Genomic DNA, 26,239 nt, shown 5'->3' on the forward strand with positions numbered 1-26,239 from the left:
GCCTATGATGAAAATTACAGGCCTCTCTCATCTTTTTAAGTGGGAGAACTTGCACAATTGGTGGCAGACTAAATACTTTTTTGCCCCACTGTATCTGTTTTATTTTCATACACTTTTTTACTCTACATTGAATTGAATTTACTTACAGTACAATGCAGTCCAAAGTAAACGTTTTCTTTCTGTATAGTCTCACCCCCACCCACCACCACATTACACTGTACAAGCATTACATTTCTTTAAATGAAAAATGTCCACCAGGCAAACAGTGTTAACCATACTGTATGTCACAGATAATTCAATCGTATTTAACATCTTTAGATATCTAGCATTTCCCTGTCAAGTGGATGTTTTTCCAACACAACAGCATATTTTATTACCACAAAGCAAACCTTCGTAGCACTACCTGCCGAGCCTGTCCAATCCAGTCTCGGCAGAGCTGTAGCTGAGCCAATAGTACAGCAGTGGCCATGATGAGCGTGGTGAGGATCAGAGCCCTGCGGAGATGGGATGTGGAAGGTATGTGTTGGCATGGTCCAGACTCATGGTTCTGGTTCTGGGCAGCCTGCACAGCCTCCTGCTCCTCCTGGGTCAGGGTGAAAGGGCACAGCCTGGCTAGTACTTCTAGGGCTGCCCTCTGACCTGACTGAATTGCCCCATCCATATAGCCACACCACTGGGTGGCCGTCTCCGTGCCGGCCCAGTGGATCCTGGGAAGGAGAGTTCATTTTATTTGTTTATTTGGATCCCCATTGACTTTTGCAGGAGCAGCCGCTATTCTTCCTGGGATCCACAAAAAAACACAAAACTTGACAAGTAACAAAACACTGATACACTGATAGATGGACAGTCACATACAAATTTAAAATACAACAATATACGAACAATACAACAGAAACATTTTACAATAATACAAACACTAACAACAAACCCCCCCAAAATAATGTGTGTGTTAATGTGTGTGTCCCCTCACAGTCCCATTACATTTGTTCATTTTTTATTTAAATTTTTTTAACCTGTTTTTCTCCCCAATTTCATGGTATCCAATTGTTTAGTAGCTACGATCTTGTCTCATCGCTACAACTCCCGTACTGGCTCGGGAGAGACGAAGGTTGAAAGTCCTCCGATACACAAGCCACACTGCTTCTTAACACAGCGCCATCCAACCCGGAAGCCAGCCGCACCAATGTGTCAGAGGAAACACCATGTACCTGGCAACCTATGTTTAGCACGCACTGCGCCCAGCCCGCCACAGGAGTTGCTGGTGCACGATGATACAAGGATTTCCCTACCGGCCAAACCCTCCCTAACCCTGACGACGCTAGGCCGATTGTGCGTCGCCCCACGGACCTCCCGGTTACGACAGAGCCTGGGCGCGAACCCAGAGTCTCTGGTGGCACAGCTGGCGCTGCAGTACAGCACCCTTACCCACTGCGCCACCCGGGAGGCATTCCATAACATTTTGTTTAATATTTTTGTTGTTGCATGAGTCATTGGAGATGGAAGGGAGTTCCATGCGATCACGGCTCTATATAATACTGACTTGGGGACTGTGAAGAGACCCCTGGTGGCATGTCTTGGGCGTACAGTATGTATGGGTGTCTGAGATTAATGTTATTTGATTATGCAGACAATCTGGAATTTTCATCACAAAAATATTTATCATAAAAACTAGAAGATAAGCAATTAATCTCTCGTCAACCCTCAATCAGGAAATACTGGCATGCATGTTGTTGACCTTAGTTCTGTATGCACAGTTAAAGCCATGTTGCTCTCTTCTGAGCCAGATGCAGCTTTTCTTGGTATTTATTTGCTGCACCAGACCATATTACTGGACAGTAGTCAAGATGGGACAAGACCAGAGCCTGAAAAACTAGTATAGTTTTTGTGTCACAAATACATATATTGTTTATAACAGAAATACCCCTCCCCATCTTCACAACAACATTGTCAATATGAGTTGAACATGATAATTGACCACCAAATGTTATACCTAAGAGTTTAACGTCCTCAACTTTCTCAATGGTCACACCCTTTATGCACAACTCCAGTTAAGGCTGAGGTCTTAGAGAATGTCTTGAACCAAATACACTACATTAGCAAAAGTATGTGGACATCTGCTCATCAAACATCTCATTCCAAAATCATAGGCATTAATATGGAGTTGGGTCCCCCTTTGCTGCTATAACAGAATCCACTCTTCTGGGAAGACTTTCCACTAGATGTTGGAACATTGCTGTGGGAACTTGCTTCCTTTCAGCCACAAGAGCATTAGGGAGGTCGACACTGATGTTGGCCAATTAGGCCTGGCTCGCAGTCGGCATTCCAATTCCTCCCAAAGGTGTTTGATAGGGTTAAGGTCAGGGCTCTGTGCAGGCAAGTGAAGTTCTGCCACACCGATCTCGACAAACCATTTCTGTATGGAACTCACTTTGTGCACGAGGGCATTGTCATGCTGAAACAGCATAGGGCCTTCCCCAATCTGTTGCCACAACGTTGGAGGAACAGAATGGCTAAGAATGTCATTGTATGCTGTAGCGTTAAGATCTCTCTTCACTGGAACTAAGGGGCCTAGCCCGAACCATGAAAAACAGCCACAGACCATTAATCCTCCTCCACCAAACTTTACAGTTGGCACTATGCATTGGGGCAGGTAGCATTCTTCTGGCATTCACCAAACCCAGATTCGTCCGTCGGACTTCGTGATGGTGAAGCGTGATTCATCACTCCAGAGTCGAATGGTGGCGAGCTTTATACCACTCCAGCAGATGCTTGGCATTGTGCATGGTGATCTTAGGCTTGTGTGCAGCTGTTCGGCCATGGAAACCCATTTCATGAAGCTCCCGACTAACAGTTATCGTGCTGATGTTGCTTCCAGAGGCAGTTTGGAACTCGGTAGTGAATGTTGCAACAGAGGACAGACTAATTTTTACGCACAACGCGCTTCAGCACTTGCCGGAACCCGTTCTGTGAGCTTGTGTGGCCTAAAACTTCGCAGCTGAGCCGTTGTTGCTCCTAGACGTTTCCACTTCACAATAACAGCACTTACAGTTGACAGGGACAGCTCTAGCAGGGCAGAAATTTGACACACTGACTTGTTGGAAAGGTAGCATCCTTTGACGGTGCCACGTTAAAATTCACTGATCTCTTCAGTAAGGCTATTCTACTGCCAATGTTTGTCTATGGAGATTGCATGACTGTGTGCTCAATTTCATACACCAGCCAGCAACAGGTGTGGCTGAATTTGCCAAATCCACTCATTTGAAGGGGTGTCCACATACGTTTGTATATATAGTGTAGCTACAATGCTTTTAGTTATAGATGTATTTAAGACCAGTTTATTATTAATCCCCCATTCTGATAGACTGTAATTCATTATTTAGAATTTCAGTGAGCACACTGGCTTTGGATGTAGAGTATGGAATCATCTGCATTCATAGTTATCACTCCCTGCCAGCTGTCTTCACACTGAAATGTTTACCATGCTTATTTCCTTGCTTGCCAATGCTAAATAGGAACAGATTTCAACGATGAGAGTACAATCCTGAAACAAGCGGGGGTGATTATCTGTGACATCAGAGTGAAAGTTAATGAGAAATGACACCTGCACTTAGAATATGCTTCAAACAGGACAACATGTTATTTACTTCTGATTGAGATGATTTGCTAATAGAGAGCCTGTAGCAGAAAGCCTGTTGTGGAACAATCTGATCTAAAATGTGATTAGATACTATTACATGACTCTGAAGAGAACATTTAAAAAATGACTCTCAACATCTATGAATAAAAACACTATCCAGATGTTCCAGCATGTTCTAGCAGATACATGTTTACTCTGCATGCATTATGGATGTGCAGGCTTACTTATGCCTGAACACCTGGGTCACTTTAACCACAGTGCCTTTCACCAACTGAATGGGTCTCTCTCTCTTCCTATATAAATATAGATATAATATATATACAGATCACTTACATGTGAGCGGAGGATGTTTGTGTGTTGGGCTGTTCATCCTCAGCAGACACAGAGTTATAATGAAGGGTAGAACAAGAGTTTGTCCAGCACAATAACAAACAGTGAACATCCTCTGGTTAGGGCTTCCAATCATTGGGGAGCTCTTTAAAGTCATTACAGTTTCTTACATAATTTAAAAATCTTCTTACATAATTTAAAATCTCCTCTAATTATTTATCCAGGTAAGTTGACTGAGCACCCATTCTTATTTACAGCAATGTCCTGGGGAATAGACAGCACCCTACACAGGGCAATGTCCCAAATCACTGCCCTGGGGCATTGGGAATTTTTTTTAGATCAGAGTAAATAATTCCTCCTACTGGAACTCCAACAGCTTCTGGTCTCCCATCTAGGGACTGACCAGGTCCAACCCTGCTTAGCTTCAGAAGCAAGCCAGCAGAAGGATGCAGGGTGGTATGCTGCTGGTGATCCTGCAGTGATCTTAAAGCACCTCGTGGGTCTGGATGAGAGATATGGGAGGTTTGGGTAATCCACTGATTCTGTCGTGTTCTATATGGGTATTGCTGCTTGCATATAGTTCATTCGGAAAATATTCAGACCCCTTGACTTTTTTCACATTATGATATGTTACAGCCTTATTCTAAAATTGATTTAAAATCCTAATCAATCTACACACAATACCCCATAATCACAAGGTGAAAACAGGTTTTTAGAAATGTTTGCAAATGTATTAAAAATAAAAAGAATAAACAGAAATAGGTATTCAGACCCTTTGCTTTTTTGACTCAAAACTCAGGTCCATCCTGTTTCCAATGAGATGTTTCTACAACACGATTGGAGTCCACCTGTGGTAAATTAAATTGATTGGACATGATTTGGAAAGGAACACACCTGTTAATATAAGGTCCCAGAGATGACAGTGCATGTCAGAGCAAAAACCAAGCCGAGCCCTGAGACAGGATTGTGTCGAGGCACAGATCTGGGGAAGGGTACCAAAAACTGGCTGCAGCATTGATGGTCCCCAAAAACACAGTGGCCTCCATCATTCTTAAATGGAAAAAATTTGGAACCATCAAGACTCTTTCACCCGGCAAAACTGAGCAGTCGGGGGAGAAGGGCCTTGGGTCAAGCTTGTAGCGTCATACCCAAGAAGAATCAAGGCCGTAATTGCTGCCAAAGGTGCTTCAACAAAGTACTGAGTAACGGGTCATTATACTTATGTAAATGTCATTTTACAGTTTGACATTTTTTATGAATTTGCAAACATTTCTAAAAACATGTTTTTGCTTTGTCATTAATGGTTTTGTGTGTATATTGATGAGGGGAAAATAAGGATAAGGCTGCAGCGTAACAAACTTTGGACAAAGTCAAGAGTCTGAAAACTTTCTGAATGGACTGTATGTAAATTGTATACCGTAGTATTTAATATAGTTAAAAAAGTGTTGTGTTTTTGCGGACTGTAGTGTTTTTTTTGCAGATAATACTGTAGTATTTAGTGTTGTATACTACAGCATTCTATAATAAGTACTACACACAATTGAGGGATATTACAGTGTGTAGTATAATATTCTACAGTATACTACAGTTTACTATAGAATTCTAAAGTAAATACTGTACTATTCTAGAGTAAAACGGTAGTCTTTTTTTCATGTGTGCTCTTTCTCTCTACATCTATCTTTCCCTCTCTCTCCATCCCTCTTTCACTATCTCCCTAACTCTTTCCCCCTCTCTTCCCCTCTTTCCGTCCTTTTCTCTCTCCATCTCTCTTGTCCATGGATGAGCATCCGTTCAGCTGTGTGCGTCTCCTAACAAGCCATTGCAAATTCATTATGTGACCGTCTTCCCAAGAAAGCGATGTCCCCTCCGACCCCACATCCATTTTCCTTGGGCCTCGATGAATGTCTCATAGTGAAGAAGTAATCACTCATATTGTTCTCCTTTATGTTAGTTCAGGTCGTTGCTCAGGGGTTAGCTGGTGCTGGTGCGGGTTTGTTATGGGGCCATACGGTGGTTACAGAGGCTGATTGTGTGTGTGTGGGTGTGTGTGTGTGTGTGTGTGTGTGTGTGTGTGTGTGTGTGTGTGTGTGTGTGTGAGTGTATTATAGTGGAAGGAAAGAGCATAGACAAGATGTGGGTGGTGAAAGAGCGGGGTACAATAGCGGTCATTGGTAAATATAGACAGGGTAGATATGTCAGTGGCGTTACGTGCAGGTAGGATGGTGCCGATGAAGAGGAGGGATGGAGGGGACTAGAGGGGAGGTTTAGAACAGTAGCAGCTTAGCAGGGTTTATTACCTGCCACAGGGCGTGCAGAGGCTGGGGTGGTAATATGTCAGCAGCCCCGGTGCCATGACATTAACAGGACAACCCCCGCTGTACTCCTCCATGGCCCAGTCCTGACAACACAGAGCAGAGCACATCTGGAACACACAGTCCTGCAACACAACGACCAGCGGAGTACATCTGGAACACACAGTCCTGCAACATAACACACAGCAGAGCACATCTAGAACACACAGTCCTGCAACACAACAACCAGCGGAGCACATCTGGAACACACACTCCTGCAACACAACAACCAGCGGAGCACATCTGGAACACACAGTCCTGCAACACAACAACCAGCGGAGCACATCTAGAACACACAGTCCTGCAACACAACGACCAGCGGAGTACATCTGGAACACACAGTCCTGCAACACAACGACCAGCGGAGTACTTCTGGAACACACAGTCCTGCAACACAACGACCAGCGGAGTACATCTGGAACACACAGTCCTGCAACACAACAACCAGCGGAGCACATCTGGAACACACAGTCCTGCAACACAACGACCAACGGAGCACATCTGGAACACACAGTCCTGCAACACAACGACCAGTGGAGTACATCTGGAACACACAGTCCTGCAACATAACACACAGCAGAGCACATCTAGAACACACAGTCCTGCAACACAACGACCAGCGGAGCACATCTGGAACACAGTCCTGCAACACAACGACCAGCGGAGCACATCTGGAACACACAGTCCTGCAACACAACAACCAGCGGAGCACATCTGGAACACACAGTCCTGCAACACAACGACCAGCGGAGCACATCTGGAACACACAGTCCTGCAACACAACGACCAGCGGAGCACATCTGGAACACACAGTCCTGCAACACAACACACAGCAGAGCACATCTAGAACACACATCTAGAACATACAGTACAGTCCTAGAGACAACAACACGTCTCTATTTAGCACAACAACACACAGCAGAGCACATCTGGAACACACATCTAGAACATACAGTACAGTCCTAGAGACAACAACACGTCTCTATTTACCACAACAACACACAGCAGAGCACATCTGGAACACACATCTAGAACATACAGTACAGTCCTAGAGACAACAACACGTCTCTATTTACCACAACAACACACAAACACAGGCTTCTCTGTTCACTACATACAACACAACAGTTTTTATGTTCATGTGTTTAATGAGCTCGCATGTTGAAATTAATAAATTACTGAAAACCAGAGATAAGGTAACGAGGTTTGTGTTTTTTCTCTGTAAAATTACACTGCTTTTTCTCTGTAAAATGATGTCTCAATGCATCACACCTCTTCTAGGTTACCCAGGTATGTCATATTCCCCAGTACTTCATTTGTAAATCGGGAGGTCCCAGAACCCGTAGTGAGATGGGGGTTATCTGGAGCCAACAGCCTACTATCTATGGGTGTGAAACAGACAGCTGATTAATTCAAAGCAATTTCCACGTCACTGCAGAACACCCGCCATGGTAGGCTATACTCTATAGTATGCCCACGTACTCCAGTAAAGCTATGGTGCTTACACAAGTCAGAATTTCAGATAAGCCACATTTTCAAGACATTAATGTGCAGCAACATACATCAGAACACCTGCCATATGCATATGCACACATACTCAGCGGTAGGGCTTACAAGACTTGAATTTCATATCATTTTCCAGACATCAATGTAGCGGTAGAACAAATATCACAATATCTGAATAGAACTTTAAATAAAATAAATCAATGTAGACGACAGCAGAACACACATACTGTATGAGAATATATAGGCCTCCTGCCTACGTGACAATATCCATATTAATTTCACAGTACAGAATAAGTTTGTAAAGGAAAAAGATGTTCCTACCTTAGTTTTTAAAACCTCCCACAATGACTCTCCCCATGTCAAGTCCATTTAACTCCTAACAGTCGATTTCCCCCATTAGCGGGCCTGTCGCTGTACAGCCCTGCTTTGAATTTTGCATGAGTTGAGGCGCCGGTGGTGATTTGTTTTATTTGTCTTTCCCACATTTCAAATTCAGTAGTGAGATGACTAGCCTAGCTACGTGACATGATTACGTAGGGACCTCTTCATTAGCTGACCATCACTACCAAGACAAGACCTGTGCCAGTATCAGTTACTTACCCCACCGGCCCTCCCCATGAACTCTATGTCTACAAATAAGAGAGCAGGTCTGGAATCAGTGTGGCAGGATAGGATGATTACACAGAAGGATTCCCATGCTTTTACATGGTGGTCTTTCTGGGGGTGCGGGAGAAATAACAAGGAGGCAACTTGATTTCATTCGGATCGCTTCATGCTGCTCAATATCTACAGTGCGAACAGTGAAATAATTAATAAATCATGCTGCGAGAGATACTGGATCCGGGGCAAATAGGTGACGGAACGAACTAAGTCAAATTCCAACAGGATCCGGCTCAAATGAAGCACTAATAGTCCCCCTGTGTTGTGTGTGAATCCATCTGTCCACTCACTTCCTCTCTCAGTCGTCACTGTATCTCCTACTTGTTGATATCCATCTCTCTATATTGTTTCTCCCTCCAGAGTCTCGTAACTAGTCAAGCAGGGAAAATCATCGCCCCCCATGCCCTCCCCAGCCCTGGATTCCTCAGAGGCTATTCTTCCTCGCCACTCAAAGCTTAAGCGCATGAAAAGCCGCCCAGGGAGCAGAATGCTAACATATTGTAACAGACAACATCTGTCAGGCCAATGTGCTCGTTTGTCAATCTTGGTAGTGTGTTGTGTCACGGCGACAAGTGATCTGTGTGTTTTCTACTTCCCTACAAGACTGACTAGTCCCAGGGAAGCAATTGACCCTTGCACATCATGCTGCTCAAATGTTCTTGCTGGAGAGATATTATGAGACAAACCAGTGTGCAGTTGTTGAGGCAGTGACTAGCCAGGGACCATGATAGCAGACGGAACAGTGGGTTTAGTGGAGAGGCTCCAGTCTACTGCTCATCCAACACAGTCCCAAAGTTTCCCAGTGTCTTTAAACCAAAGCTATTTCTAACTATATAAAGAATATTATACTAGGCATATTATTAAATACAAAGAGGTTTAGGGGGTTATGCAGCCACTAAGACCCAACGTTCAAGTATGACTGTCCTATTCAGGCTTGACATTCTATGACATTTATATCTAGGCCAATTAGACACTTACTTTCTCCTCATAGTGGATGTAGCTAGCAGCCTCCTCTCCCAGGTATTTCACCAGGCTGAGAATGACAGCATCCCTCCTTCTCGCTCAGCTGAACAGGAGGAGAAATGAGAGTCTTAATCCTGAAGCTTTGAATTCACATTCTCTCATCATGCACAGAAATATGCTTGGCCTGTTAAAATATGAATGCAGTTCCAAGAAGCCCCTTCAAGCCGAGGTCCGCTGGTGGACTATCGATGTGAATGCCTCATGTCTCTGGTTGAGTTATAGTAGGAGAGACGGAGTGTGGAGACCAGAGGGCCACAAGTCCACGTTCAACACAGCACAGAGGGACAGACATTGCCAGATTATAGTATTCCTCTAAAACTCCATTTCATGACATACGGTATAACGTATCATTATATAGGTTTAAACTGAGGGTTACTTCAGACAGTTAACATGTCTCCTCTGCTTCTTAACCCTGATTCGTGTTTTATTTATGACTATACACTTTAGGAGCAACAGGTCATGAATAGGTCAGTGTCCATAATGAATTAACTAGCCTTCTACTACGGTATGAATGTTCACTATCTAAGAAATGAAAGATCAAGGCTCAAGTCCAACATTTCCATGCTGAAATCTTAGCGACTTCAACGCATGCCTCAGAGCTCCAGTATCAAACGTAACATCAGGCCTGATCTGTTTCACCTGTTTACGTGCTGCTGTGCGTTTTGTTGCAAACCTTACTTTGCTACCTGCCAACTTCACGGTTTTTACTTTTTAATTACCGTTTATATTTTTAGTTTTAGTTTTTCCCTCACTCAACTTTTTTCATTCAACTTTTTCACTCCGGATGCTTTATCTTGAAGTGGTTTGTCAGGACCTCCACCAGCCGAAGCTAAGTAGTAACATTAACATTAATTGCAGTCACTGTACTCATAATATACAGGAGAACGATTGCCTTACGACGAGGATAGCTGTGCTGCAAGCCCAGCTTCAGACGCAATCGTTAGGCAAGGGTAATTTAAGTGTAGGAAAGGATGAAACAGCGTCTGTGCCACCAGTAAGTAAAGATAGTAGTATAAATCCCCTCGCACAGTCCCCGCAGCTTGCCAATTTTCTCAGTGTCGCTTATTCAGCCAACAGAAACTTTCAACCGGTTCTCCCCATTAATAAGCAGCGAGTCGAAGTCAGAGGCCGAGCCTTCTCTGGTCTCTACTCCTCCCGTTACGGGGTCTGAGACGCCGAAGCCTCCAACCATGAGCTCTAACAAATTGAAAACCCTAGTCATTGGCAACTCCATTACCGCAGTATTAGACTTAAAACGAATCATCCTGCGATCATACACTGTTTACCAGGGGTAGGGCTACCGACGTAAAGGCTAAACTGAAGATGGTGCTGGCTAAAGCTAAAACTGGCGAGTGTAGAGAGTATAGGGGTATTGTTATCGACGTCGACACCAACAATGTTAGGATGAAACAGTCAGAGGTCACCAAGCGCAACATAGCTTCAGCTAGAAAGATGTGTCGGCATTGAGTAATTGTCTCTGGATCCTTCCCAGTTAGGGGGAGTGATGAGCTCAACAGCAGTCTCACAACTCAATCACTGGTTGAAAACTGTTTTCTGCCCCTCCCAAAAGATAGAATTTGTAGATAATTGGCCCTCTTTCTAGGACTCACCCACAAACAGGACCAAGCCTGGCCTGTTGAGGAGTGACAGACTCCATCCTAGCTGGAGGGGTGCACTCATCTTATCTATGAACATAGACAGGGCTCTAACTCCCCTAGCTCAACAATGAGATAGGGTGCAGGCCAGCCAGCTTAGTGAAGTCTGCCACTAGCACAGTCAGTGTAGTCAGCTCAGCTATTCCCATTGAGACCGTGTCTGTGCCTCGACCTAGGTTGGGCGAAACTAAACATGGCGGTGTTCACCGTAGCAATCTCACTGGAATAAAGACCTCCTTGTTTCCTGCCATTATTGAAAGAGATTGTGATACCTCACATCTCAAAATAGGGCTACTTAATGTTAGATCCCTCACTTCCAAGGCAGTTATAGTCAATTAACTAATCACTGATCATAATCTTGATGTGATTGGCCTCACCTCCTGGTTACACTAGTGACCATATCCCACGTGCATGCTGCAAAGGCAGAGGTGTTGCTAACATTTACGATAGCAAATGTCAATTTACCAACAAGCAAAAAAAGTTTTAGTCTTTTGAGCTTCTAGTCATGACATCTATGCAACCTACTCAATCACTTTTCATAGCTGTTTACTGTTTACAGGCCTCCTGGGCCATATACAGCGTTCCTCACTGAGTTCCCTGAATTCCTAATCCTGGACTATCGAACCCACATTTATTATGTTTGCAATCGCAACAAATAATCTGCTCAGACCCCAAGGATCATCAAAAGTCGTGCAATAAATTCTAGGACAACCCAAAGATTCCTAGATGCCCTTACAGACTCCCTCCACCTACCAACGGACATCAGAGTACAAATATCGGTTAACCACCTAACTGAGGAACTCAATTTAACCTTGCGCAATACCCTAGATGCTGTCGCAACCCTAAAAACTAAAAACATTTCTCATAAGAAACTAGCTCCCTGGTATACAGAAAATACCCGAGCCCTGAAGCAAGCTTCCAGAAAATTGGAAAGGAAATGGCGCTCCACCAAACTGGAAGTCTTCCAACTAGCTTGGAAAGACAGTACCATGCAGTATTGAAGAGCCCTCACTGCTGCTCGATCATCCTATTTTTACAACTTAATTGAGGACCATAAGAACAATCCAAAATGTATTTTTGAAACTGTCGCAAAGATAACTAAAAAGCAGCATTCCCCAAGAGAGGATGGCTTTCACTTCAGCAGTGATAAATTCATGAACTTCTTTGAGGAAAAGATCATGATCATTAGAAAGCAAATTACGGACTCCTCTTTAAATCTGCGTATTCCTCCAAAGCTCAGTTGTCCTGAGTCTGCACAACTCTGCCAGGACATAGGATCAAGGGAGACACTCAAGTTTTTTAGTACTATATCTCTTGACACATTGATGAAAATCATCATGGCTTCTAAACCTTCAATATACATACTGGACCCTATTCCAACTAAACTACTGAAAGAGCTGCTTCCTGTGCTTGGCCCTCCTATGTTGAACATAATAAACGGCTCTCTATCCACCGGATGTGTACCAAACTCACTAAAAGTGGGAGTAATAAAGCCTCTCTTGGAAAAGCCAAACCTTGACCCAGAAAATATAAAAAACTATCGGCCTATATCGAATCTCCCATTCCTCTCCCACAGCTCATTGCCTTCCTGAATACAAACAATGTATATGAAACGCTTCAGTCTGGTTTTAGACTCCATCATAGCACTGAGACTGCACTTGTGAAGGTGGCAAATTCTCTTTTAATGGCGTCAGACCGAGGCTCTGCATCTGTCCTAGTGCTCCTAGACCCTAGTGCTGCGTTTGATACCATCGATCACCACATTCTTTTGGAGGGATTGGAAACCCAAATTGGTCTACACGGACATGTTCTGGCCTGGTTTAGATCTTATCTGTCGGAAAGATATCTGTTTGTCTCTGTGGATGGTTTGTCCTCTGACAAATCAACTGTACATTTCTGTGTTCCTCAAGGCTCTGTTTTAGGACCACTATTGTTTTCACTATATATTTTACCTCTTGGGGATGTCATTCGGAAACATAATGTTATTTTTCACTGCTATGTGGACGACACACAGCTGTACATTTCGATGAAACATGGTGAAGCCCCAAAATTGCCCTGCCTGGAAGCCTGTGATTCAGACATAAGGAAGTGGATGGTGGCAAATATTCTACTTTTAAACTCAGACAAAAGATATGCTTGTTCTAGGTCCCAAGATACAAAGAGATCTTCTGTTGAATCTGAGAATTAATCTTGATGGTTGTACAGTCGTCTCAAATAAAACTGTGAAGGACCTCGGCGTTACTCTGGACCATGATCTCTCTTTTGACGAACATATCAAGAATGTTTCAAGGACAGCTTTTTTCCATATACGTAACATTGCAAAAATCCGAAAAATTCTGTCCAAAAATGATGCAGAAAAAGTAATCCATGCTTTTGTCACTTCTAGGTTAGACTACTGTAATGCTCTACTTTCCGGCAACCCGGATAAAGCACTAAATAAACTTCAGGTAGCGCAAAACACGGCTGTTAGAATCTTGACTAGTACCCAAAAATGTATCATATTACTACAGTGCTAGCCTCTCTACACTGGCTTCCTGTTAAGGCAAGGGTTCATTTCAAGGTTTTACTGCTAACCTACAAAGCATTACATGTGCTTGCTCCTACCTATCTTTCCGATTTGGTCCTGCCGTACATACCTACACGTACGCTACGGTCACAAGAACCTTTAAGTATTTATTGAAGACTCATCTCTTCAGTAGGTCAAATGTTTGAGTGTAGTCTGGCCCAGGAGTGTGAAGGTGAACGGAAAGGCACTGGAACAACAAACCGGCCTTGCTGTCTCTGCCTAGCAGGTTCCGCTCTCTCCACTGGGATTCTCTGACTCTGACTCATTCTATGACCCCTATTACAGGGGCTGAGTCACTGGCTTACTAGTGCTCTTCCATGCCGTCCCTAGGATGGGTGCGTCACTTGAGTGGGTTAAGTCACTGACGTGATCTTCCTGTCCGGGTTGGTGCCCCATCCTTGTTTTATGCCGTGGCGGAGATCTTTGTGGGCCATACTCGGCCTTGTCTGAGGATGGTAAGTTGGTGGTTGAAGATATCCCTCTAGTGATGTGGGGGCTGTGTTTTGGAAAAGTGGGTGGGGTTATATTCTGCCTGTTTGACCCTGTCCGGGTGTATCGTCGGATGGGGCCACAGTGTCCCCTGACCCCTCCTGTCTCAGCCTCCAGTATTTATGCTGCAGTAGTTTATGTGTCGGGGGGCTAGGGTCAGTCTGTTTAATTTGGAGTATTTCTCCTGTCTTATCCGGTGTCCTGTGTGAATTTAAGTATGCTCTCTCTAATTCTCTCTCTCTCTCTCTCTCTCTCTCTCTCTCTCTCTCTCTCTCTCTCTCTCTCTCTCTCTCTCGGAGGAGCTGAGCCCTAGGATCATGCCTCAGGGCTACCTGGCCTTGTGACTCCTTGCTGTCCACAGTCCACCTGGCTGTGCTGCTGCTTCAGTTTCAACTGTTCTGCCTGCGGCTATGGAACTCTGACCTGTTCACCGGACGTTCTACCTGTCCCAGACCTGCTGTTTTCAACTCTCTAGAGACAGCAGAAGCGGGAAAGAGATACTCTGAATGATCAGCTATGAAAAGCCAACTGACATTTACTCCTGAGGTGCTGACCTGTTGCACCCTCTACAACCACTGTGATTATTATTATTTGACCATGCTGGTCTTCTATGAACATTTGAACATCTTGGCCATGTTCTGTTATAATCTCCACCCGGCATAGCCAAAAGAGGACTGGCCACCCCTCATAGCCTGGTTCCTCTCTAGGTTTCTTCCTAGGTTCTGGCCTTTCTAGGGAGTTTTTCTACCCACCAGGCTTCTGCATTGCTTGTTGTTTGGGGTTTTAGGCTGGGTTTCTGTACAGCACTTTGGGTTTCTGTACAGCAATTTGTGACATCAGCTGATGTAAGAAGGGCTTTACAAATAAATTTGATTGAGCAGATTTTAAGTTGAGAAAACATGATTAATCACATAGGAACCTATTTTTTCTTGGACTGATTCTATTTGATTTGTAGAATCCCACTGATATGCAGTTTTGTTTATTCTTCTGCTTATCATCACAGATGGACTGGCGTGCAATCTGTTTTGTATTTTCTCTTTTCATAATACTTCTTTGAAAGAATACCAATTTGAGTGTTTTGTGTGCTCTTTGTTTTAGGGCTCAAGGATGACACAACAAGAAATCGATTGAGCCTTGCCATTTGATAGTTGAGAGCAGAGATGCAGCCAGGTGTACCACTTCAAATAGCAGGGCTGGAAATAGGTAGCAGCTTGTATTTAGCCCAAAAGTTGAAGTGAACACTTCAACACTACTGACATTTTTTAAATGGATATGGAGCCACTCATGTTGGCCCATATACTGTAAAAGGGTGACAACACCATTTACCACACTCTGCCAGTAAGCACCCTTCCCAATACTCTTCAGCCAAATGATACCCATTTACACCTTCTCTATTTCCCCACGTTCTTTTTCTCTTTCCCTCTCCACATGTCTCTCGCCTGCTGTCATATGAAGCTGATAACAGAGGACTGTGTGAAAGGGATCACTTTATCTGTCGATTTGCTTTTTCTATCACAAACAGTGTGAAAATATCTCACACACATTTACCAGTGGAGTGGAACTTTTTCTCTCATTCTCGATCATCTATCTGGTATGTATTTGGTGACAGGTAGTCTACAGTAAGGTGATGTGTGTCCCTGTTTTGCTCTGTACTGTATCTCTGTAGCTGTAGGTGGTGTTATGTAACGAGCCGGATGTTTAATAAAATAATGAAGCCGTCGGGTAATGATCCAATAGATGCCTCTGGGTTCAAACAGGGTGAAAACATGGGCCTCGTTTGCTAGGTTATTCACAGTTCAACAATATCCATTCTTTAATAACATGGCCCCGGGGACAACTCTGACCCCCGGGGCCGTGTTCAGGGAGAGTGTACTCCACATATTGTCTATGCTGTCTTCCCTGTGTCTCCGTCATATGCCTTGTATCACTCCATCCATCCATCTATCTCTCCATCCTGGTTACCTCTCTGGAGCTCCAATCGTAGGCCTGCACACCAGAGATGAAGCCAACGATAGCAGCACTCCCACTGGGACTGGTGCCGTCGAAGGTGACACTCAAGGGACACTCCGCAGAGGGTCGTGCCACTATCTCTCCCGAGAAACCCTTCTCACGCCAGAACGCCTGCAGCAGAGAGAGAAGAGGAGAGCGAGCGAGAGAGAGAGGGAATGACAGCTGGGTGAGCTAGATGCACTTACCACACACAGATCGCCCCCAATGCACTAGCTAATAGTACACTTGAGGTCTGCGGTTTCCAAAATTAGTGGATTGTAAATGTGTTATGCTTGTTGGGATGAACTTCCATCTATTCAGAAGAGATTGTGCTGTTTTAAATGACTGTGTAAAACCACACTAATGATCATAGCAAAGTTCACACTTTATGACATCTTAGCTTAGCAAAGCACAACAAAAATGTACCAGATGTAGCACATCACTGAATCTAATATTCAAAATTCAAGTCAATCTCTATCCTTACTTTGGATGTTCAAATCCTGTCAGAGTGTTTTACCTTCAGCGTGGTACTTTTTCCACATTTGTTATGTTACAGCATGAATTTAAAATTATTTAAATGGAGATTTTGTTTTACACTGGCCTACACACAAATACCCACAATATAAAAGTTGAATTATGTTTTTCAAAATTGTTACACAGCACAGGAAAAATCCTAGAGGAAAAGTTGGTTCAGCCTGCTTTCCAACAGAGGCTCGGAGATAAATTCACCTTTCAGTAAGACAATAACCTAAAACACAAGGCCAAATATACATTGGAGTTGCTTACCAAGACAACATTGAATGTTCCCGAGTGGCCTAGTTACAGTTTTGTCTCAAATTGGCTTGAAAATCTATGGCAAGACTTGAAAATGGCTGTCTAGCAATGATCAACAAACAACTTGACAGAGCTTGAAGATTTGTTAAAGAATACATTTTTCACATTACAAAGAATTTTGTGTAGATCATTGAAAAAAGTGACAATTAAATCCATTTTAATCTCACTTTGAAAAACAACAAAATGTGGAAAAAAGTAAAGGGGTGTGAATACTTTCTGAAGGCACTGTAAAATGGATACTGACAATATACAGTGGTGAGAACAAGTATTTGATACACTGCTGATTTTGCAGGTTTTCCTACTTACAAAGCATGTAGAGGTCTGTAATTTTTATCATAGGTACACTTCAACTGTGAGAGACGGAATCGAAAACAAAAATCCAGAAAATTACATTGTATGATTTTTAAGTAATGAATTTGCGTTTTAATGCATTACATAAGTATTTGATCACCTACCAACCAGTAAGAATTCCGGCTCTCACAGACCTGTTAGTTTTTCTTTAAGAATTCCTCCTGTTCTCCACTCATTACCTGTATTAACTCTTTGAACTTGTTACCTGTATAAAATACACCTGTCCACAAACTCAATCAAACAGACTCCAACCTCTCCACAATGACCAAGATCAGAGAGCTGTGTAAGGACATCAAGTATAAAATTGTAGACCTGCACAAGGCTGGGATGGGCTACAGGACAATAGGCAAGCAGCTTGGTGAGAAGGCAACAACTGTTGGCGCAATTATTAGAAAATGGAAGAAGTTCAAGATGACGGTCAATCACCCTCGGTCTGGGGCTCCATGCAAGATCTCACCTCGTGGGGCATCAATGATCATGAGGAAGGTGAGGGATCAGTCCAGAACTACACTGCAGGACCTGGTCAATGACCTGAAGATAGCTGGGACCACAGTCTCAAAGAAAACCATTAGTAACACACTACGCCGTCATGGATTAAAATCCTGCAGCGCACGCAAGGTCTCCCTGCTCAAGCCTGCGCATGTCCAGGCCCGTCTGAAGTTTGCCAATGACCATCTGGATGATCCAGAGGAGGAATGGGAGAAGGTCATGTGGTCTGATGAGACAAAAATAGAGCTTTTTGGTCTAAACTCCACTCGCTGTGTTTGGAGGAAGAAGAAGGATGAGTACAACCCCAAGAACACCATCCCAACCGTGAAGCATGGGGGTGGAAACATCATTCTTTGGGGATGCTTTTCTGCAAAGGGGACAGAACGACTGCACCGTATTTGAGGGGAGGATGGATGGGGCCATGTATCGCGAGATCTTGGCAAACATCCTCCTTCCCTCAGTAAGAGCATTGAAGATGGGTTGTGGCTGGGTCTTCCAGCATGACAACGACCCGAAACACACAGCCAGGGCAACTGGGGGCAACTGGCTGTGTGTTTGTGTAAGAAGCATCTCAAGGTCCTGGAGTGGCCTAGCCAGTCCCAGACCTGAATCCAATAGAAAATCTTTGGAGGGAGCTGAAAGTCCGTATTGCCCAGCGACAGCCCCAAAACCTGAAGGATCTGGAGAAGGTCTGTATGGAGGAGTTGGCCAAAATCCCTGTGTGCAAACCTGGTCAAGAACTACAGGAAACGTATGATCTCTGTAATTGCAAACAAAGGTTTCTGTACCAAATATTAAGTTCTGGTTTTCTGATGTATCAAATACTTATGTCATGCAATAAAATGCAAATTAATTACTTAAAATCATACATTGTGATTTTCTGGATTTTTGTTTTAGATACCGTTTCTCACAGTTGAAGTGTAACTATGATAACTATGATAACTATGATAACTATGACAAATTACACACCTCTACATGCTTTGTAAGTAGGAAAACCTGCAAAATCGGCAGTGTATCAAATACTTGTTCTCCCCAATGTAGTTATGTGCTGACCTTATTGTTGATATTCCCTCTATGTTTACAGGTGCCCAAGAGATCCCACTGTGTATATTATTATTATATTATACAACGGGTGGTTCTAATCCTGAATGCCGATTGGTTAAAACCGCATTCCAGCTGGTGTCTATCCCACAAGTTATAACCTGCTAAGTCTATCATGTTAAAATGCTATTTACACAGTTCCATCTGATTGTGCAATCTACTGTCTTATCATTCCAGCCAGGCAATTTATAAACTTGATCTCCACTATAAAAAGCATCTAGAGATTATCTCACATTTATTTTAAACTAACATTTTGTTTTTAACAAATCATGTTCATATACAGTACACACTGAGGATATATTTTGAACATTATATGAGAAAAGCCTTGTTATTATCAATGTGTGTCAAGTCTCTTATGAGCCAAAGGTGTTAATAAATGGTGTTATTGACTGTGTGTGTGTGTGTGTGGGTGTGGGTGTATGTGTGTGTGTGTGTGTGTGTGTGTGTGTGTGTGTGTGTGTGTGTGTGTGTGTGTGTGTGTGTGTGTGTGTGTGTGTGTGTGTGTGTGTGTGTGTGGGTGGGTGGGTGGGTGGGTGTGTGTGTGTGTGTGTGTGTGTGTGTGTGTGTGTGTGTGTGTTACTGACCATCTGGTAGGTGATGACAAACTTCATCAAGTGCCCAACAGGCATGTTCTGTGTGAGGTGTTCTCTCTGAATGGGTAGAGCAGGTTGGTAGTGGATCTTAGCTGGGGAGACGGAGAAATATATGGAGATTGGGTTCTCAGGAGAAAGGTGATGACTTGTCACTATGCTATAATTGACGTCAGAGGGGAGAGAAAATATGCTGAATCGAGAGGTTGTGCCTCTCTGGGTTTTGGAAATCCTAATTCCGGTGGACAACATAGAAACAGTGGAGAGAAATGGACAATGGGACCAGCGAGAGAGAATAAGATAGTGACTGAAAATAGAGGTGTAGAGAATTAAGGGACAAAGATAGAGCGAGCGATACAAAAGGAAAAGAGAATACGAGAGTGAGGGCGAGAGGAGGAGAGGAATAGATAACACGCATCACTTTGGTTAACCCCTGTATTGATCAGAATGGGCTTTAGTTTTTGAATCATCGACCAGCACTCAGGTAAATTGGATACAATACCCCAGTGACTGCCTGCATGACTATCTCAGAAATGGCCCTGCACAGAAAATCCCTGTGATTAAACACTGCTGGGCTGTCGGTTTGCCTTAAAACTGTGGTTGCAGTAACCAGTAACGTTATTTACATTTCAAGATCCAACTTGTAGTGTTCCTTTGTAAAGACAGATTGAATAACTTCATCAGTGTTGTACTGTCAAGGCTAGGGATATTGAATGTCTCTCACACACTGAGGAGAAGGCAGACAACATTGTCTGCGGTGTCACAAAAGCTTGTGTAAGATGGGAACTACTGTTCTTGAGCTGTCGATGTCTGTCAGAAACTATAAATGAAGGCCCTTTCTGCTAACAAAACAAAATAATAAAACACAAGATTGAAAAGTGGGTTACACCTTCTCTGACATGAAAATGACAAGGAAATCAATATTTTGTTAAGGTTTTGTTACATTACAGACACATTTTGTTACATAACATCCTACATACCCCGTTATGACAATTCGGGGGGAAAAAAAGTTTTTTCAAAATTTTTGCAAATGATTATACATTACCTTTCAAAGGTTAGGGGTCACTTAGAAATGTCCTTGTTTTTGTACATTTAAATAACATCAAATTGATCAGACATAAAGTGTTGACATTGTTAATGTTGTAAATGACTATTGTTGCTGGAATATTTTCTATATTTTTTAGAAAACCCGTTTGCAATTATGTTAGCACAGCTGAAAACTGTTGTTCTGATTAAAGAAGCAATACAACTGGCTTTCTTTAGACTAGTTGAGTATCTGGAGCATCAGTATTTGTGGGTTCAATTACAGGCTCAAAATGGCCCGAAACAAAGAACTTTCTTCTGAAACTGTTCAGTCTATTCTTGTTCTGAGAAATTAAGTCTATTCCATGCATGAAATTAGCAAGAAACGGAAGATCTCGTACAACGCTGTGTACTACTCCCTTCACAGAACAGCACAAACTGTCCCTAACCAGAATAGAAAGAGGAGTGGGAGGCCCTGGTGCACAGCTGAGCAAGAGGCAAGTACATCAGAGTATCTAGATGCCTCACAAGTCCTCATCAACTGGCAGCTTTATTAAATGGTACCCGCAAAACACCAGTCTCAACATCAACAGTGAAGAGGCGACTCTGGGATGCTGGCCTTCTCCAACTCCTAAGACACATCATCAGATAAGCGACACTGGGACAACTTCTATGGGCTCTATTCGTATCGTATCTAATGCAGTCTGTATGTACAGCAAAATGTTTTTACAATTAATATATATATACTTAATTCAATCCTGAAGACCTCATTCTATCTTAGACTCCTCACAAGGGGCACCCTAATGTTGTGTCTGTGACTATCATTAAATGTGAAGACTGTTATTTTCTCTATGTGTAATTATTACTACGTGATTAAACTAGTCATGTAAACTTTAAATAACTAGGAAGTTGGGTCACCATGGGAAAATGTTTATAGAGTCTCTATTTCCCAAATCAACTCTTCAGATATTTTCATATCTTATTGATTAGTCTTCTATTAATGTATCATTACTACCTCATCAGTTCTGATTACTGAACGTCGCAAACCCTTGGATATCTGCACAAACCTTAGCCTAAATGTTGAATCAGCAACATACAAAATACATAACAAACTAACAGTAGATATTGGTTACTAACACAATGCATTTATAAATCCCTAGTGGGCTAAACCAGTGTGATGGCTTAGTAGACAAAGGAAAGGGGGTGTGGGATGTTCAAGAGCGGGAAACTTATAGCTAATAACAACAGCGCATTCAAAAATAAATAGCAATTTACATATTTACAAGTGTATGTCTTGTTGTCTCTCCCTGTGGCCGCCCGTCCGTCTGCTGAAGAGTCAATCGACAGAAAGTCTCTGGTTGTGTTCATAATGGATACGTCAGGCATACAGATGGTTGTTGCATAGAATAGATGCCGGTATTGTCGGTATTCTCCTACTACACTTACGTAATTTCCAGCTGCAGACTAGTAATTATACGTCTAGGGTTTACTCTTATTCTGCAGTGATCGATAGTCTCAGAGTTTAACCATTTCAAGCCGTGTAGCCAAAACTACAGCTGTCTGGTCTCCGTGGTCTATAGAAGTTGTAGTTCTTAACCATGTCAACATGTAGCGTCATATTTTCTAGTCTAATGGTCAATTGAATTGTAGTGTCATATTTTCTAGTCTAATGGTCTATTGAATTGTAGCGTCATATTTTCTAGTCTAATGGTCTATTGAATTGTAGCGTCATATTTTCTAGTCTAATGGTCTATTGAATTGTAGCGTCATATTTTCTAGTCTAATGGTCTATTGAATTGTAGCGTCATATTTTCTAGTCTAATGGTCTATTGAATTGTAGCCGTCCCGGCGTTTGAACTCCGTCCCGGCGTTCTCTGACTTAATGTAAATTTAGTTGGAAGTGGTTTTATACTCCGTGGGAAAAGGCGGTCCATGACGCCAACGTAATGTCTATGCTCACGTGGGCGTGGCCAATGATTTGTTTAACTTTATATGAAAACCCATATTTTCTCATTTAGAAGGTTAACATCACATTACATCTTTTCACAAGTTGTTTCATGTTTAATCACATACATTTCACAATATTTAGATGTAAACCTGACAGCTGGATAATGTACACTTTAGGAGATACAGTTATATGTGTTTCCTGTCCTTCATGAGATCACCAAATGAAACACACTTGTCATGACTGCCCCTTAAGTGTCCACAGCCCCCTCCCACATTCTCAAAAATATAAATATTGTTGAATTATTCAAACTTTTGATGTCCAAGTGTCTCTCTGTGTTCCAAGTTTACATTCCAATCTTGACCACTACAGAGACTAGGGACAGCGTATTTTATGACCGACCATAAAACAGCCGACTTCCCGCTCTCCCTCTCTGCTCTACAGAGCAGACCCACTGTAACCTGATCCTTCAGATCGTCACAGGAGAGTTATGACACAACTGTACTAGTTGTTCAGGCTCTGGTCTTGTCCCATCTTGATTACTGTCTGGTAATACGGTCAAGTGCAGCAAAGAAACACCTAGCAAAGCTGCAGCTGGCTCAAAACAGAGCAACATGCCTATAACTGCACATACAGTATTTACCGATTGAGTGTTGATGAGAGATTAAATGCTTCTCTTCTAGTTTTGATGAGAAATAATAATGCCATGAAAATGCCAGATTGTCTGCATAATGAGATGTTCGACAAGCATACTTTTGATCATGTAGTGTATATCTATGTCCCAAATGGCACTCTATCCCATATTTAGTGCACTACTTTTGACCAGAGCCCATAGGGCCCACTATATAGCGAATAGGGTGCCATTTAGGATCTAGGCTATGAATAACATTGTCCTTCAATATAGAATGGTTATTAATGCTTTTCCATGTCATAGTCTACAGAGACATGTCAATGTGTGAAGTATGATGTGACAGCCAAACACACTATAAATACAGTTTCCATTTAAATTCAGCGTTAGTGAATGTGTGACACTTTCTAAATGTCTACTTTTTTTCTAAACTCTACTTTTTGAACGAGCTGCTTAACTTATTCAACAAGGTTATTCCAAAGGTATTGTATTCATGATGCATTTATGTATTTATGACTCACAGGTCCATGCTTCATTGGCAGATGGTGTAAAGACGGATAACTGGGGATGAATGTACCTTTGTAGCACCATGGTAATAACAATGATTTCATGAGTAAAGTGAGAATGGGCACAGAATGGGCTGATTACACATGCTACATACTGGCACAATTGCTTTCGATTATTCATTCGTCTCCTGATTCATTCATTCCTTGATGGCTACCTCATGGAAATTGCAATAAGCTTTTTAAATTCTCTATTCAGTATTCTACTTGTCTCAAGAACACAGATACATGGTTGTGATCTGATCAATTCTTATGGTGTGAAAATTACAGTGCTGTGTAGTAAGACAAAGCTAAATTATTAGTTAGTTACTATCCCCACTGCAACATTGTATTGTAAACGCAATGAACCCACTTCTTATACTCAATTACATTCACAACCATGTCCATTGCCACAGACCAACCAACAATCCAATGTCACTCAGAGGGTAGAGGATTAAGCATCAGGGGACAGGAAATGGGTCCAGTGTTTACAATAGAGTATTTCAGTGGGGCTTTATAGGTCAAGTCTGGGCCTGTGATCATGTGACTGCAGGTTACAACTACATTCAGGTATTGGAGGTGCTTTAGTCTTGGTCTTATTACACAGCACTGTAATGTTCAAACCATGGATGGCACACCAGAGAGCTGGAGAGGAGAGTGGACGGACAGGTTTTAGTTCCAATCAGACACTTAAAGGCATGATTTAACTAATCATCTTGCCACCTAAACTCAAGGGCGGACACTATAAAATAGGACAATAAAGAGTTTGATTAGTTCAACCGGGTGTTTTAATGCCTGGCCAGGGGAGAGGACTGCAGGAGCTATGAGCTACTGTATAGTCGTGGCCAAAAGTTTTGAGAATGACACAAATATTAATTTCCACAAAGTTTGTGTCTTTAGATATTTTTATCAGATGTTACTATGGAATACTGAAGTATAATTACAAGCATTTCATGAGCGTCAAAGGCTTTTATTGACAATTACATGAAGTTGATGCCAAGAGTCAATATTTGCAGAGTTGACCCTTATTTTTCAAGACCTCAGCAATCCACCCTGGCATGCTGTCAATCCACATCCTGACTGATGGCAGCCCATTCTTGCATAATCAATGCTTGGAGTTTGTCCGAATGTTGTGGGTTTTTGTTTGTCCACCCGCCTCTTGAGGATTGACCACAAGTTCTCAATGGGATTAAGGTCTGGGGAGTTTCATGGCCATGGACCCAAAATATTTAGGTGTTGTTCCCCGAGCCACTTAGTTATCACGCTCTCTCACTTTTGCCTTATGGCAAGGTGCTCCATCATGCTGGAAAAGGCATTGTTCGTCACCAAACTGTTCCTGGATGGTTGGGAGAAGTTGCTCTCTGAGGATGTGTTGGTACCATTCTTTATTCATGCCTGTGTTCTTAGGCAAAATTGTGAGTGAGCCCTTGGCTGGGAAGCAACCCCACACATGAATGGTATCAGGATGCTTTACTGTTAGCATGACACAGGGCTGATGGTAGCGCTCACCTTGTCTTCTCTGGACAAGCTTTTTTTCTGGATGCCCCAAACAATCGTAAAGGGGATTCATCAGAGAAAATGACTTTACCCCAGTCCTCAGCAGTCCAATCCCTGTACCTTTTGCAGAATATCAGTCTGTCCCTGATGTTTTTCCTGGAGAGAAGTGGCTTCTTTGCTCCTATCTTGACACCAGGCCATCCTTCAAAAGTCATTGCCTCACTGTACGTGCAGATGCACTCACACCTGCCTGCTGCCATTCCTGAGCAAGCTCTGTAGTGGTGGGGCCCTGATCCCGCAGCTGAATCGACTTTAGGAGACGGTCCTGGCGCTTGCTGGACCTTCTTGGGCGCCCTGAAGCCTTCTTCACAACAATTGAACCGCTCTCCTTGAAGTTCTTGATGATCTGACAAATGGTTGATTTTGGTGCAATCTTACTGGCAGCAATATCCTTGCCTGTGAAGCCCTTTTTGTGCAAAGCAATGATGACTGCACGTGTTTCCTTGCCGGTAACCATGGTTGACAGAGGAAGAACAATGATTCCAAGCACCACCCTCCTTTTGAAACTTCCAGTCTGCTATTCAAACTCAATCAGCATGACAGAGTGATCTCCAGCCTTGTCCTCGTCAACACTCACACCTGTGTTAACAAGAGAATAACTGACATGATGTCAGCTGGTCCTTTTGTGGCAGTGCTGAAATGCAGTGGAAATGTTTTTTGGGGATTCAGTTCATTTGCATGGCAAATAGGGACTTTCAATTAATTGCAATTCATCTGATCACTCTTCACAACACTCTGGAGTATATGCAAATTGCCATCATACAAACTGAGGCAGCAGACTTTGTGAAAATGAATATTTGTGTCATTCTCAAAACTCTTGGCCACGACTGTACAGCCCTGGAGACAAGGGATGTCTGTGTCTCTCTGGGCTTACCACACAGATCCAAGAGATTACTTCTAAAATGGGTGACAGAATTTTCCTTGGGGTACATTTTGCTAGGATCGGTAGAGGCCTATCACTCTAATCCAACAG

General features: G+C 42.8%; 1 protein-coding gene across 1 annotated transcript in view; it reads right to left on the bottom strand.

Moving 5' to 3' along the window:
- Positions 1-373: 373 nt before the first annotated feature.
- LOC109868164 (amine oxidase [flavin-containing] B) overlaps positions 374-26,239 on the bottom strand; it is a 38,632-nt gene continuing 12,766 nt past the window's right edge. Inside the window, exons 7-10 of the mRNA XM_031802238.1 lie at positions 19,566-19,666; positions 16,180-16,338; positions 6,265-6,365; positions 374-707 (exon numbers count right to left, since the gene is read on the bottom strand). Coding sequence (XP_031658098.1) covers positions 374-707; positions 6,265-6,365; positions 16,180-16,338; positions 19,566-19,666 — 695 coding nt within the window. The remainder of the gene's footprint in view (positions 708-6,264; positions 6,366-16,179; positions 16,339-19,565; positions 19,667-26,239) is intronic.

The sequence above is a fragment of the Oncorhynchus kisutch genome, linkage group LG23 (genome assembly GCF_002021735.2).
Source record: "Oncorhynchus kisutch isolate 150728-3 linkage group LG23, Okis_V2, whole genome shotgun sequence".
In the NCBI taxonomy this organism is placed as follows: domain Eukaryota; kingdom Metazoa; phylum Chordata; class Actinopteri; order Salmoniformes; family Salmonidae; genus Oncorhynchus; species Oncorhynchus kisutch.